Source organism: Pristiophorus japonicus, chromosome 10 (assembly GCF_044704955.1).
Source record: "Pristiophorus japonicus isolate sPriJap1 chromosome 10, sPriJap1.hap1, whole genome shotgun sequence".
Taxonomy (NCBI): domain Eukaryota; kingdom Metazoa; phylum Chordata; class Chondrichthyes; family Pristiophoridae; genus Pristiophorus; species Pristiophorus japonicus.
The window spans coordinates 610,671-623,979 of NC_091986.1; the positions used below are offsets into that span (position 1 = coordinate 610,671).

Consider the following 13,309-nt stretch of genomic DNA (forward strand, 5'->3'; position numbering starts at 1 on the left):
ATCTTTCCTTTCTTTATTGCTTTTTTAGTCATTCTTTGCTGTTGTTTAAAATTTTCCCAATCTTCTAGTTTCCCACTAACCTTGGCCACCTTATACGCATTAGTTTTTAATTTGATACTCTCCTTTATTTCCTTGGTTATCCACAGCTGGTTATCCCTTCTCTTACCGTCCTTCTTTTTCACTGGAATATATTTTTGTTGCGCACTATGAAATTGCTCCTTAAAAATCCTCCACTGTTCCTCAATTGTGCCACCGTTTAGTCTGTGTTTCCAGTCTACTTTAGCCAACTCTGCCCTCATCCCACTGTAGTCCCCTTTGTTTAAGCATAGTACGCTCGTTTGAGACACTACTTCCTCACCCTCAATCTGTATTACAAATTCAACCATACTGTGATCATTCATTCCGAGAGGATCTTTTACTCGGAGATCGTTTATTTTTCCTGTCTCATTACACAGGACCAGATCTAAGATAGCTTGCTCCCTTGTAGGTTCTGTAACATACTGTTCCAAGAAACAATCCCGTATGCATTCTATGAATTCCTCCTCCAGGCTACCCCGTGCGATTTGAGTTGACCAATCGATATGTAGATTAAAATCCCCCATGACTACTGTCGTTCCTTTTTCACATGCCTCCATTATTCTCTTGATTATTTCCCGCTCCACCGTGAAGTTATTATTTGGGGGCCTATAAACTATGCCCACCAGTGACTTTTTCCCCTTACTATCTCTAATCTCCACCCACAATGATTCAACATTTTGTTCATTAGAGCCAATATCGTCTCTCACAACTGCCCTGATATCATCCTTTATTAACAGAGCTACCCCACCTCCTTTCCCTTCTTGTCTATCTTTCCAAATCGTCAGATACCCCTGTATGTTTAATTCCCAGTCTTGGCCACCCTGCAACCATGTTTCTGTAATGGCCACCAAATCATACCCATTTGTAATGATTTGTGCTGTCAACTCATTTACTTTATTTCGAATGCTGCGTGCATTTAGGTAGAGTGCTTTAATCCTAGTTTTTAAACCATGATTTTTAGTTTTGACCCCTCCTGCAGCCCCTTTATATTCAGTGGCCCTTTTTGTTTTTTGTCTTGGGTTTCTCTGCCCTCCACTTTTACTCATCTCCTTTCTGTCTTTTGCTTTTGTCTCCTTTTTGTTTCCCTCTGTCTCCCTGCATTGGTTCCCATCCCCCTGCCATATTAGTTTAAATCCTCCCCAACAGCACTAGCAAACACTCCCCCTAGGACATTGGTTCCGGTCCTGCCCAGATGCAGACCGTCCGGTTTGTACTGGTCCCACCTCCCCCAGAATCGGTTCCAATGCCCCAGGAATTTGAATCCCTCCCTGCTGCACCACTGCTCAAGCCACGTATTCATCTGCGCTATCCTGCGATTCCTACTCTGACGAGCATGTGGCACTGGTAGCAATCCCGAGATTACTACTTTTGAGGTCCTACTTTTTAATTTAGCTCCGAGCTCCTTAAATTCATCTCATAGGACCTCATCCCTTTTTTTACCTATGTCGTTGGTACCAATGTGCACCACGACAACTGGCTGTTCTCCCTCCCTTTTTAGAATGTCCTGCACCCGCTCCGAGACATCCTTGACCCTTGCACCAGGGAGGCAACATACCATCCTGGAGTCTCGGTTGTGGCCGCAGAAACGCCTATCTATTCCCCTTACAATTGAATCCCCTATCACTATCGCTCTCCCACTCTTTCCTGCCCTCCTGTGCAACAGAGCCAGCCACGGTGCCATGAACTTGGCTGCTGCTGCCCTCCCCTGATGAGTCATCCCCCTCAACAGTACTCAAAGCAGTGTATCTGTTTTGCAGGGGGATGACTGCAGGGAACCCCTGCACTACCTTCCTTGCACTGCTCTTCCTGCTGGTCTTCCATTCCCTAGCTGGCTGTGGACCCTTCACCTGCGGTAAGACCAACTCGCTACACGTGCTACTCACGTCATTCTCAGCATCGTGGATGCTCCAGAGTGAATCCACCCTCAGCTCCAATTCCACAACGCGGTCCGTCAGGAGCTGGAGGCGGATACACTTCCCGCAGATGTAGCCGTCAGGGACATTGGAAGTGTCCCTGAGTTCCCACATGGTATAGGAGGAGCATATCACGTGACCGAGCTCTCCTGCCATGACTTAACCCTTAGATACACTTAAATTGGCAACAACAGTGTTAACAGGTTATTTACTGATAGAAAAAAGAAAAAAGAAAAACTACTCACCAATCACCAGCCAATCACTTACCCCCTTGGCTGTGACGTCACCTTTTGATTTCTTTCTACTTCTTTTTTGCCATCTCTCCCCGCTGTAGCTGCACCACCTTGACCTCTCCACGCACCTGGGCCTTTATAGGCCGCACCGACACCACGCACTCCCGCCTCTCGGACGACCGCCGTCTCTCCACGCACCTGGGCCTTTATAGGCCGCTTCGACACCACGCACTCCCGCCTCTCGGACTGCCACCGCCACTCCACGCACCTGGGCCTTTATAGGCCGCTCCGACCACCACGCACTCTCGCCTCTCGGACTGCCGCCACCTCTTCACGCACCTGGGCCTTTATAGGACGCTCCGACACCACGCACTCCCGCCTCTCACATCGTAAATAGTTACACTATTGACTTTGGGGGGGAATGTTGTTATATATGTGGACTTGTATTTACTCTATGCTGCCACCAGAGGGCACATTACCTGAAGTAGCAAGGGATCCCATAATCCTTTGGGAGCACAGGTATTTAAGGAGGCTTCACAGGTTGGAAAGGCACTTTGGAGACCTGCAATAAAAGACTACGGTCCCACTTTACTTTGAGCTCACAGTGTTCAGTCTGACTCTTTCTCCATACATTACACCCTCAATTACCATTGTGTTCTTGTTTTGATTTCACTGGCAAGTTTCAGGAATCCTGGGAAACCCGTGGATACGCCGTTAAATTCGAAAGTCAGTTGAAATATTGCTCCAATTGAGCGATTGTCACATTACTAGGCAGCCATTGTCGCATGCACGTAGCCTAACGTGGAAATCGGCAGGTTGGAGCCAGCTTCCTGACGCGCTCGTATTTTTGTCAGTTTTAATCTGCACCCAAATTCACGTGCTTCTCCAGGTTAATATTCTTCCTAATGTGGCTATCTGGCAAACTGTAAACAGGATGAGAAATAACTATAAAAATGTTTCTTTTCAGATTTGAAACATCTACCAGAAATATCGACATGCAATGAAGACATTAGAAAAGTTCTGAATAAAAATCCAACTCTAGTGAAAGAATTGCATAAAATAGTGGAACAAAGTTTGGCAGAAAAGTTAGAAACCCTCGGGATAAAATCAGTAAGTATTTATATGTGTATACAAAATAAAAACAGTTGCCTTAACTAGAATGTTTTGCTAAATTATTAGTACAGCTTGTTAAAATTTCAGCATGAACTTTGCATTCTTCCTCTCTGCCTCCGCTAGATTTGTGACTGGGCTTGTCCATACTAGAATATTGGTTTATGTTTGTTGGTTCATTATTCTTCGTGAGCCGCAATGATACAGTCTATAAAAATTTTCAACATTTTCAGGAAGTAACAGGCTCCAGAGACTTTGTCATAAAATTAAAAATAGACAATAAAAATTACAGGTGAGAACAGATCAACAAAACTGTCCTCCAAAGACAATACACCTGAAAGTAAACCATGAGAGGAAATCTTCTAAGGATCGTATTCCATTGGGTAGAAAGTCATGCGGTTCTTGAAGATATAACACTAAAAAAATCAGGTAAATAAACTTCCAAAGCTAAGCAACTTGAGGAAAATACCTTTTCCAGATGATATTTAATATTTAACCAGGAAAAAAACTGACCTGGCTTTTGAAAATTTCTCTTTTTGAAGTGTATATCCAAGTCCCTGTTGAAAGTTACTTTTAATCTGCTTCCACCACCCTTTCAGGTTCCAGATCATAACAACTTGGTGGATTTTTGCCACTTAAAGGGACAACGCACCCAAATAAAAATAACAGGGAACATTGGTCCATGGTAATTCTCAGCATTGTGTTTGAATCCCTCCATGGCCTCTTCCCACCCATGCCATTGTTACATAAGAACGTAAGAAATAGGTGCAGGAGTAGCCCTACAGCCCCACAAGTCTGCTCCACCATTCAGTAAGATCATGGCTGATCTTTGACCTCAACACCACTTTGCCGCCTGATCCCCATATCCCTTGATTGCCCTAGAGTCCAAACATCTGTCTATCTCAGCCTTCAATATACTCAGCGCTCTAGGGTAGAGAATTGCAAAGATTCACAACTCTGTGAAGAAATTTCTCCTCTTCTCAGTCCTAAATGGCCGACCCCTTATCCTGAGACTATGCCCCCTAGTTCTAGACTCTCTAGCCAGGGGAAACAACTTCTCAGCATCTACCCAGTCAAGCCGTCTAAGAATCTTCTATGTTTCAATGAGATCACCTCTCATTCTTCTAAACTCCAGAGTATAGGCCAATTCTACTCATCACTCCTTTTACCTCCAGACTCAAGTATTCTAATGGTCTCCTGGTCAGCCTCCCATCCTCCACCCTTTGGAAATCTTTGCTCATTCAAAACTCTGCTGAGGGTTTCCTATCCCACACCAATTCCTGCTCGCCCATCACCTCTATCCTCGCTGATCTGCATTGGTTCTCGATTCAAATTGCAAAATTTGCTGATGATATCAAACTTGGAGGTGTGGCAAACAGTGAGGATGATCCCAATCGACTGCAACAGGACATAGATAGGCTGGCAGAATGGGCAGACAAATGACAGATGGAATTTAATACAGAAAAGTGTGAGGTGATGCATTTTGGCAGAAGGGATTGGAAGAGGCAATATAGACTTAATGGCACAGTTCTAAAGAGTTTGCAGGGACAGAGGGACATGGGGGTTCATGTGCATAGATCTTTGAAGGTGGCAGGACATATTGAAAGATTAGTTAGCAAAGCATATGGGTTATTGGGCTTCATAAATAGAGGTACTGAGTACAAAAGCAGGGAAGTTATGCTGTACCTTTATAAAGTTCTGGCTAGGACACAACTGGCGTATTGCGTCCAGTTCTGGTCATCACATTTTAGGAAGGATGTGAAGGTCCTTGAGAGGGTGCATTGGAGATTTACTAGAATGGTTCCAGGGATGAGGGATCTTAGGTTGGAGAAGCTGTGATTATTCTCCTTTTGCAAAGGAGGTTGAGGGGAGATTTGATCGAGGTGTACACGATGATTGGAGTGTGGGCAGATACAGCAGGAGCGGCGAGGTCGGGGCAGAGGAGCGGGATATGATCGGGGCCCAGGAGAGGCATGACTTCGGGGTCAGAAGAGGTGAGGGCCCAGGGGCAGCACGAGCCAGCCCACACTGCGATATGTGCGCGCACTAGGCCCGTGCAGTAGAGCTGGTCTCCACTCGTCTTGGGTAATCCTTGACACTGGACCAAGACCTAGCTCTGTCAAGCCCGTGTGGTGGCTGGTGTGCAACGGTCACCACATGTTAAAAAAATCCACGCACAGGCATCTATCCCTTTCATTATTTTAAATGTTTCTAGAAGATCACCCCTCATCCTTCTGAACTCCAACGAGTAAAGACCCAGTCTACTCAATCTATCATCATAAGGTAACCCCCTCATCTCCGGAATCAGCCTAATGAATCGTCTCTGTACCCCCTCCAAAGCTAGTATATCCTTCCTTAAGTAAGGTGACCAAAACTGCACGCAGTACTCCAGGTGCGGCCTCACCAATACCCTGGACAGTTGCAGCAGGACCTCCCTGCTTTTGTACTCCATCCCTCTCGCAATGAAGGCCAACATGCAATTCGCCTTCCTGATTACCTGCTGCACCTGCAAACTAACTTTTTGGGATTCGTGCACAAGGACCCCCAGGTCCACATGCACCGCAGCATGTTGTAATTTCTCCCCATTCAAATAATATTCCCTTTTACTGTTTTTTTTTCCAAGGTGGATGACCTCACATTTTCCGACATTGTATTCCATCTGCCAAACCTTAGCCCATTCGCTTAACCTATCTAAATCTCTTTGCAGCCTCTCTATGTCCTCTACACAACCCGCTTTCCCACTAATCTTTGTGTCATCTGCAAATTTTGTTACACTACACTCTGTCCCCTCTTCCAGGTCATCTATGTATATTGTAAACAGTTGTGGTCCCAGCACCGATCCCTGTGGCATACCACTAACCACCGATTTCAAACCCGAAAAGGACCCATTTATCCCAACTTTCTGCTTTCTGTTAGCCAGCCAATTCTCTATCCATGCTAATACATTTCCTCTGACTCCGCGTACCTTTATCTTCTGCAGTAACCTTTTGTGTGGCACCTTATCGAATGCCTTTTGAAAATCTAAATACACCACATCCATCGGTACATCTCTATCCACCATGCTCGTTATATCCTCAAAGAATTCCAGTAAATTAGTTAAACATGATTTCCCCTTCATGAATCCATGTTGCGTCTGCTTGATTGCACTATTCCTATCTAGATGTCCCACTATTTCTTCCTTAATGATAGCTTCAAGCATCTTCCCCACTACAGATGTTAAACTAACCGGCCTATAGTTACCTGTCTTTTGTCTGCCCCCTTTTTTAAACAGAGGCGTTACATTAGCTGCTTTCCAATCCGCTGGTACCTCCCCAGAGTCCAGAGAACTTTGGTAGATTATAACGAATGCATCCGCTATAACTTCCGTCATCTCTTTTAATACCCTGGGATGCATTTCATCAGGGCCAGGGGACTTGTCTACCTTGAGTCCCATTAGCCTGTCCAGCACTACCTCCCGAGTGATAATGATTGTCTCAAGGTCCTCCCTTCCCACATTCCTGTGACCAGCAATTTTTGGCATGGTTTTTGTGTCTTCCACTGTGAAGACCAGAGCAAAATAATTGTTTTGAAAATCATTGAAAGTTGGCATGCAGGTACAGCAGGCGGTGAAGGTGGCAAATGGTATGTTGGCCTTCATAGTTAGGGGATTTGAGTATAGGAGCAGGGAGGTCTTACTGTAGTTGTACAGGGCCTTAGTGAGGCCTCACCTGGAATATTGTGTTCAGTTTTGGTCCCCTAATCTGAGGAATGACATTCTTGCTATTGAGAGAGTGCAGCGAAGGTTCAGCAGACTGATTCCCGGGATGGCTGGACTGACATATGAGGAGAGACTGGATCAACTGTGCCTTTCTACACTGGAGTTTAGAAGGATGAGAGGGGATCTCATAGAAACATATAAGATTCTGATGGGACTGGACAGGTTAGATGTGGGAAGAATGTTCCCGATATTGGCGAAGCCCAGAACCAGTGTACACAGTCTTAGGATAAGGGGTAGGCCATTTAGGACTGAGATGAGGAGAAACTTCTTCACTCAGAGAGTTGTTAACCTGTGGAATTCCCTACCGCAGAGAGTTGTTGATGGCAGTTCATTGGATATATTCAAGAGGGAGTTAGATATGGCCCTTACGGCTAAGGGGATCAAGGGACATGGAGAGAAAGCAGGAAAGGGGTACTGAGGGAATGATCAGCCATGATCTTATTGAATGGTGGCGCAGGCTCGAAGGGCCGAATGGCCTACTCCTGCACCTATTTTCTATGTTTCTATGTTTCGAACGGACTGGCCTCAACAACTTTCTGTGATCGTGAATTCCACAGATTCACAACTCTCTGAGTGAAGAAGTTTATCCTCATCTCGGTCCTAAATGGCTTACCCCTTATCCTTAGACTGTGACCCCTGGTTCTGGACTTCCCAACATCGGGAACATTCTTAGTGCATCTAACCTGTCCAATCCGGTCAGAATTTTATATGTTTCTATAAGATCCCCTCTCATTCTTCTAAATTCCAGTGAATATAAGCCTAGTCGATCCAGTCTTTCTTCATATGTCAGTTCTGCCATCCTGGGAATCAGCCTGGTGAACCTTCACTGTACTCCCTCAATAGCAAGAATGACCTTCCTCAGATTAGAAGAGCAAAACTGTACACAATATTCAAGGTGTGGCCTCACCAAGGTCCTGTACAACTGTAGTAAGACCTCTCTGCTCCTATACTCAAATCTTCTCACTATGAAGGCCAACATGCCATTTGCCTTCTTCACCACCTGCTGTACAGGCATGCCAACTTTCAATGGCTGATGTACCATGACACCCAGGTCTCGATGCACCTCCCCTTTTCCTAATCTGTCACCATTCAGATAATATTCTGCTTCCCTGTTGTTGCCACTAAAGTGGATAACCTCACAATTATCTACATTATACTGCATCTGCCATGCATTTGCCCACTCACCTAACCTGTCCAAGTCACCCTGCAGCCTCTTAGCATCCAGGGATTTATCGGCCTTCAATCCCATCACAGCTCACACTGCCACCCAGCTTCGTGTCATCTGCAAACTTGGAGATATTACATTCAATTCCTTTGTCCAAATCATTAATGTATATTGTAAATAGCTGGAGGGCCAGAACTGAACTTTACAGTACCCCACTATTCACGGCCTGCCATTCTGAAAAGGGCCTGTTTATTCCTACTCTTTGCTTACTGTCTGCCAACCAGTTCTTCATCCACGTCAATACATTACCCCCAATACCATGTGTTTTAATTTTGCACACTAATCTCTTGTGTGGGACCTTTTCAAAAGCCTTTTGAAAGTCCAAATACACCACATCCACCGGTTCTCCCTTGTCCACTCTACTAGTTACATCCTCAAAAAATTCTATAAGATTTGTCAAGCATGATTTCCCTTTCATAAATCCATGCTGACTTGGACCAATCCTGTCACTGCTTTCCAAATGCGCTGCTATTACGTCTTTAATAATTGATTCCAACATTTTCCCCACTACCGATGTCAGGCTAACTGATCTATAATTCCCTGTTTCCTCTCTCCCTCCTTTTTTAAAAAGTGAGGTTATATTAGCTACCCTCCAATCCATAGGTACTGATCCAGAGTCTATAGAATGTTGGAAAATGACCACCAATGCATCCACCATTTCTAGGGCCACTTCCTTAAGTACTCTGGGATGCAGACTATCAAGCCCTGGGGATTTATCGGCCTTCAATCCCATCACTTTCCCTAACACAATTTCGTGGCTAATAAGGATTTCCCTCAGTTCCCCCTTCTTGCTGGACCCTCGGTCCCCTAGTATTTCCGGGAGGTTATTTGTGTCTTCCTTCGTGAAGACAGAACCAAAGTATTTGTTCAATTGGTCTGTCATTTCTTTGTTCCCCATTATAAATTCACCTGATTCCTACTGCAAGGGACCTACATTTGTCTTCATTAATCTTTTTCTCTTCACATATCTATAGAAGCTTTTGCAGTCAGTTTTTATGTTCCCTGCAAGCTTCCTCTCATACTCTATTTTCCCCTTCCTAATTTAACCCTTTGTCCTCCTCTGCTGAATTCTAAATTTCTCCCAGTCCTCAGGTTTACTGCTTTTCTGGCCAATTTATATGCCTCTTCTTTGGATTTAACACTATCCTTAATTTCCCTTGTTAGCCACGGTTGAGCCACCTTCCCCATTTTATTTTTACGGCAGTCTATCCTATCCAATTCACGTCTCATACCATCGAAGTTACCTTTCCCTAAGTTCAGGACTCTAGTCTCTGAATTAACTGTGTCACTCTCCATCTTAATAAAGAATTCTACCATATTATGGTCACTCTTCCCCAAGGAGCCTCGCACAACAAGATTCCTAATTAATCCTCTCTCTTTACACAAGACGCAGTCTAGGATAGCCTGCTCTCTAGTTGGTTCCTCGACATACTGGTGTAGAAAACCATCCCTTATACACTCCAGGAAATCCTCTTCCACCATATTGCTACCAGTTTGGTTCGCCCAATCTATACGTAGATTAAAGTCACCCATGATAACTGCTGTACTTTTATTGCACATATCCCTAATTTCCTGTTTGATGCCATCCCCAACCTCACTAGAACTGTTTGGTGGTCTGTACACAACTCCCACTCGCATTTGAAACTGATCATTATTGGGATTTGAAACTTAATGCGACTAAGGAAGACACGAATAACCTCCCGAAAATATTAGGCGACCGAGGGGCTAGCAAGAAGGGGGAACTGAGGGAAATCTTTATTAGTCAGGAAATTGTGTTAGGGAAATTGAAGGGACTGAAGGCTGATAAATCTCCAGGGCCTGATAGTCTGCATCCCAGAGTACTTAACAAAGTTGTCCTTGAAATAGTAGATGCATTGGTGGTCATTTTCCAACATTCCATGGATTCTGGTTCAGTTCCTATGAATTGGAGGGTAGCTAATGTAACCCCACTTTTTAAAAAAGGTGGGAGAGAGAAAAAAGGGAATTATAGACCGGTTAGCCTGACATCGGTGGTGGGGAAAATGTTGGAATCAATTTTTAAAGATGTAATAGCAACGCATTTGGAAAGCAGTGACAGGATCGGTCCAAGTCAGCATGGATTTATGAAAGGGAAATCATGCTTGACAAATCTAAAGTTTTTTGAGGATGTAACTAGTAGAGTGGATAAGGGAGAGCCAGTGGATGTGGTTTATTTGGACTTTCAAAAGGCTTTTGCCAAGGTCCCACACAAGAGATTAGTGTGCAAAATTAAGGCACATGGTATTGGGGGTAATGTATTGACGTGGATAAAGAACTGGTTGGCAGACAGGAAGCAAAGATTGGGAATAAATGGGTCCTTTTCAGAATGGCAGGCAGTGACTAGTGGGATGCCGCATGGTTCAGTGCTGGGACCCCAGCTATTTACAATATACATTAATGCTTTAGATGAAGATATTGAATGTAATATCTCAAGTTTGCAGATGACACTAAGCTGGGTGGCGGTGCGAGCTGTGAGGAGGATGCTAGGAGGCTGCAGGGGGACTTGGACAGGTTAGGTGAATGGGCAAATGCATAGCAGATGCAGTATAATGTGGATAAGTGTGAGGTTATCCACTTTGATGGCAAAAACAGGAATGCAGATTATTATCTAAATGGTGACAGATTAGTAAAAGGGCAGTGCAACGAGACCTGGGTGTCATGGTACATCAGTCATTGAAGGTAGGCATGCAGGTACAGCAGGCAGTAAAGAAAGCAAATGGCATGTTGGCCTTCATAGCGAGAGGATTTGAGTATAGGAGCAGTGAGGTCTTACTGCAGTTGTAGAGGGCCTTGGTGAGACCACACCTTGAGTATTGTGTGCAATTTTGGTCTTCTAATTTGAGGAAGGACATTCTTGCTACTGAGGGAGCGCAGTGAAGGTTCACCAGACTGATTCCAGGGATGGCAGGACTGACATATGAAGAAAGACTGGATCGACTCGGCTCATATTCACTGGAATTTAGAAGAATGAGAGGGGATCTCATAGAAACATATAAAATTTTGATAGGACTGAACAGCTTAGATGCAGGAAGAATGTTCCCGATGTTGGGGAAGTCCAGAACCAGGGGTCACAGTCTAAGGATAAGGGGTAAGCCATTTAGGACCGAGATGAGGAGAAACCTCTTCACCCAGAGAGTTATGAACCTGTGGAATTCTCTTTACCACATAGAGTTGTTGAGGCCAGTTTGTTAAATATATTCAAAAGGGAGTTAGATGTCGGCCTTACGGCTAAAGGGATCGGGGGTATGGAGAGAAATCAGGAATGAGGTACTGAAGTTGCATGATCAGCCATGATTATATTGAATGGTGGTGCAGGCTCGAAGGGCCGAATGGCCTACTCCTGTACCTATTTTCTATGTTTCTGTTTTTATTCCTGAGAGATGCTCTAACTGTCTATATGGAAGAGGTATCCCCAGCTGATGCCAATGATGCTGTCTGTAATTTGAAGCCAAACCACAGAACAAAATCAACTTTTGCTTCAAGGTAGTTTGCAGCCGATTAGAATCCACAATTGTAGAAAACCAAGTTTACAGCTTAGATTATAAGATGACTGATGCATCTGTTCATGTTGAAGCAATTTCCTCTGTTTCATAGCTGGCTCAGAAGTCTAAATAATGAATCAACTGAACATGACCCATGGTGATGCTATGCTTCCATCCAATAGCAAACGGCCCTTCACTTCCACTTTCATTTCTGAGAGAGCTAACTCATCCTGCCCTTTCACACCTAAATCATCAAAATCCTTCAGGACTTGAGCACAATCTAGACTGACACTCCAGTTCATTAATTAGGGAGTGCTGCATTGTTAGAGGTGCTTTTATTTACATGATACATTAAACTGAGGCTCAGTCTGCCTGTTTAATTGGACTTAGACGGGTTCATAAAACTATTCGAAGATGAGTAAGGAGTTCTCCTGATGTCCTGACCAACATTTATCCTTTAGCCAACACCATCCAAAACAGATCACCTGGTCATTCATTTGTTTGCTATTTGTGGGATCTTCCAATTTTCAAGTTGACTGCTGCATTTGCTTACATAATAACATTCAAAAGAAAGTTAATTCGCTGTGAACATCTTTGGAACATAAGAAATAGGAGCAGGAGTTGGCCACATGGTCCCTCGGGCCTGCTCCGCCATTTAATATGATCATGGCTGATCTGATCATGGACTCAGCTCCAATTCCCTGCCCACTCCCCATAACCCCTTATCCCCTTATTGTTTAAGAAACTCTCTATTTCTGTCTTAAATTTATTCAATGACCCAGCTTCCACAGCTCTCAGTCAGCGAATTCCACAGATTTACAACCTTCTGAGGGAAGAAATTCCTCCTCATCTCAGTTTTAAGTGGACGGCTCCTCATTCTAAGATTATGCCCTCTAGTTCTCGACTCCCCCATCAGTGGAAACATCCTCTCTGCATCCACCTTGTCAAGCCCCCTCATAATCTTATATATTTCGATAAGATCACCTCTCATTCTTCTGAATTCCAATGAGTAGAGGCCCAACCTACTCAACCTTTCCTCATAAGTCAACCCCCTCATCCCCGGAATCAACCTAGTGAATCTTCTCTGAACTGCCTCAAAAGCAAGTATATCCTTTTGTAAATATGGAAACCAAAATTGCACGCAGTATTCCAGGTGTGACCCTGTATAACTGTAGCAAAACTTCCCTGTCAACATCCTGTGTAGCCTTACAAATCATCATCATCATAGGCAGTCCCTCGAAGCGAGGATGACTTGCTTCTATGCCAAAAAGGAATGAGTTCACAGGTGTTTCAATGAAGGACCTAATATTCCAGATCCCAAACTACAACATGAAGGGGGGAAGATGCCTGTGCTTAGATTTTTTTTAACGTGTGGTGGCCATTGCACACCAGCCACCACACAGGTCTTGGTCCAATGGCAAGGATTACCCAAGACTAACTGGAGATCAGCTCTGCTGCACAGACCGAGCTTGCACACATATCGCAGTGTGGGC

The 13,309-nt window shown here is 44.3% G+C and overlaps 1 protein-coding gene across 1 annotated transcript in view; it reads left to right on the forward strand.

Moving 5' to 3' along the window:
* LOC139274682 (cilium assembly protein DZIP1-like) overlaps window positions 1-13,309 on the forward strand; it is a 455,193-nt gene that overhangs the window by 321,456 nt on the left and 120,428 nt on the right. The window contains exon 11 of the mRNA XM_070891361.1: window positions 3,192-3,334. Within this exon, the coding sequence (XP_070747462.1) occupies window positions 3,192-3,334 (143 nt within the window). The remainder of the gene's footprint in view (window positions 1-3,191; window positions 3,335-13,309) is intronic.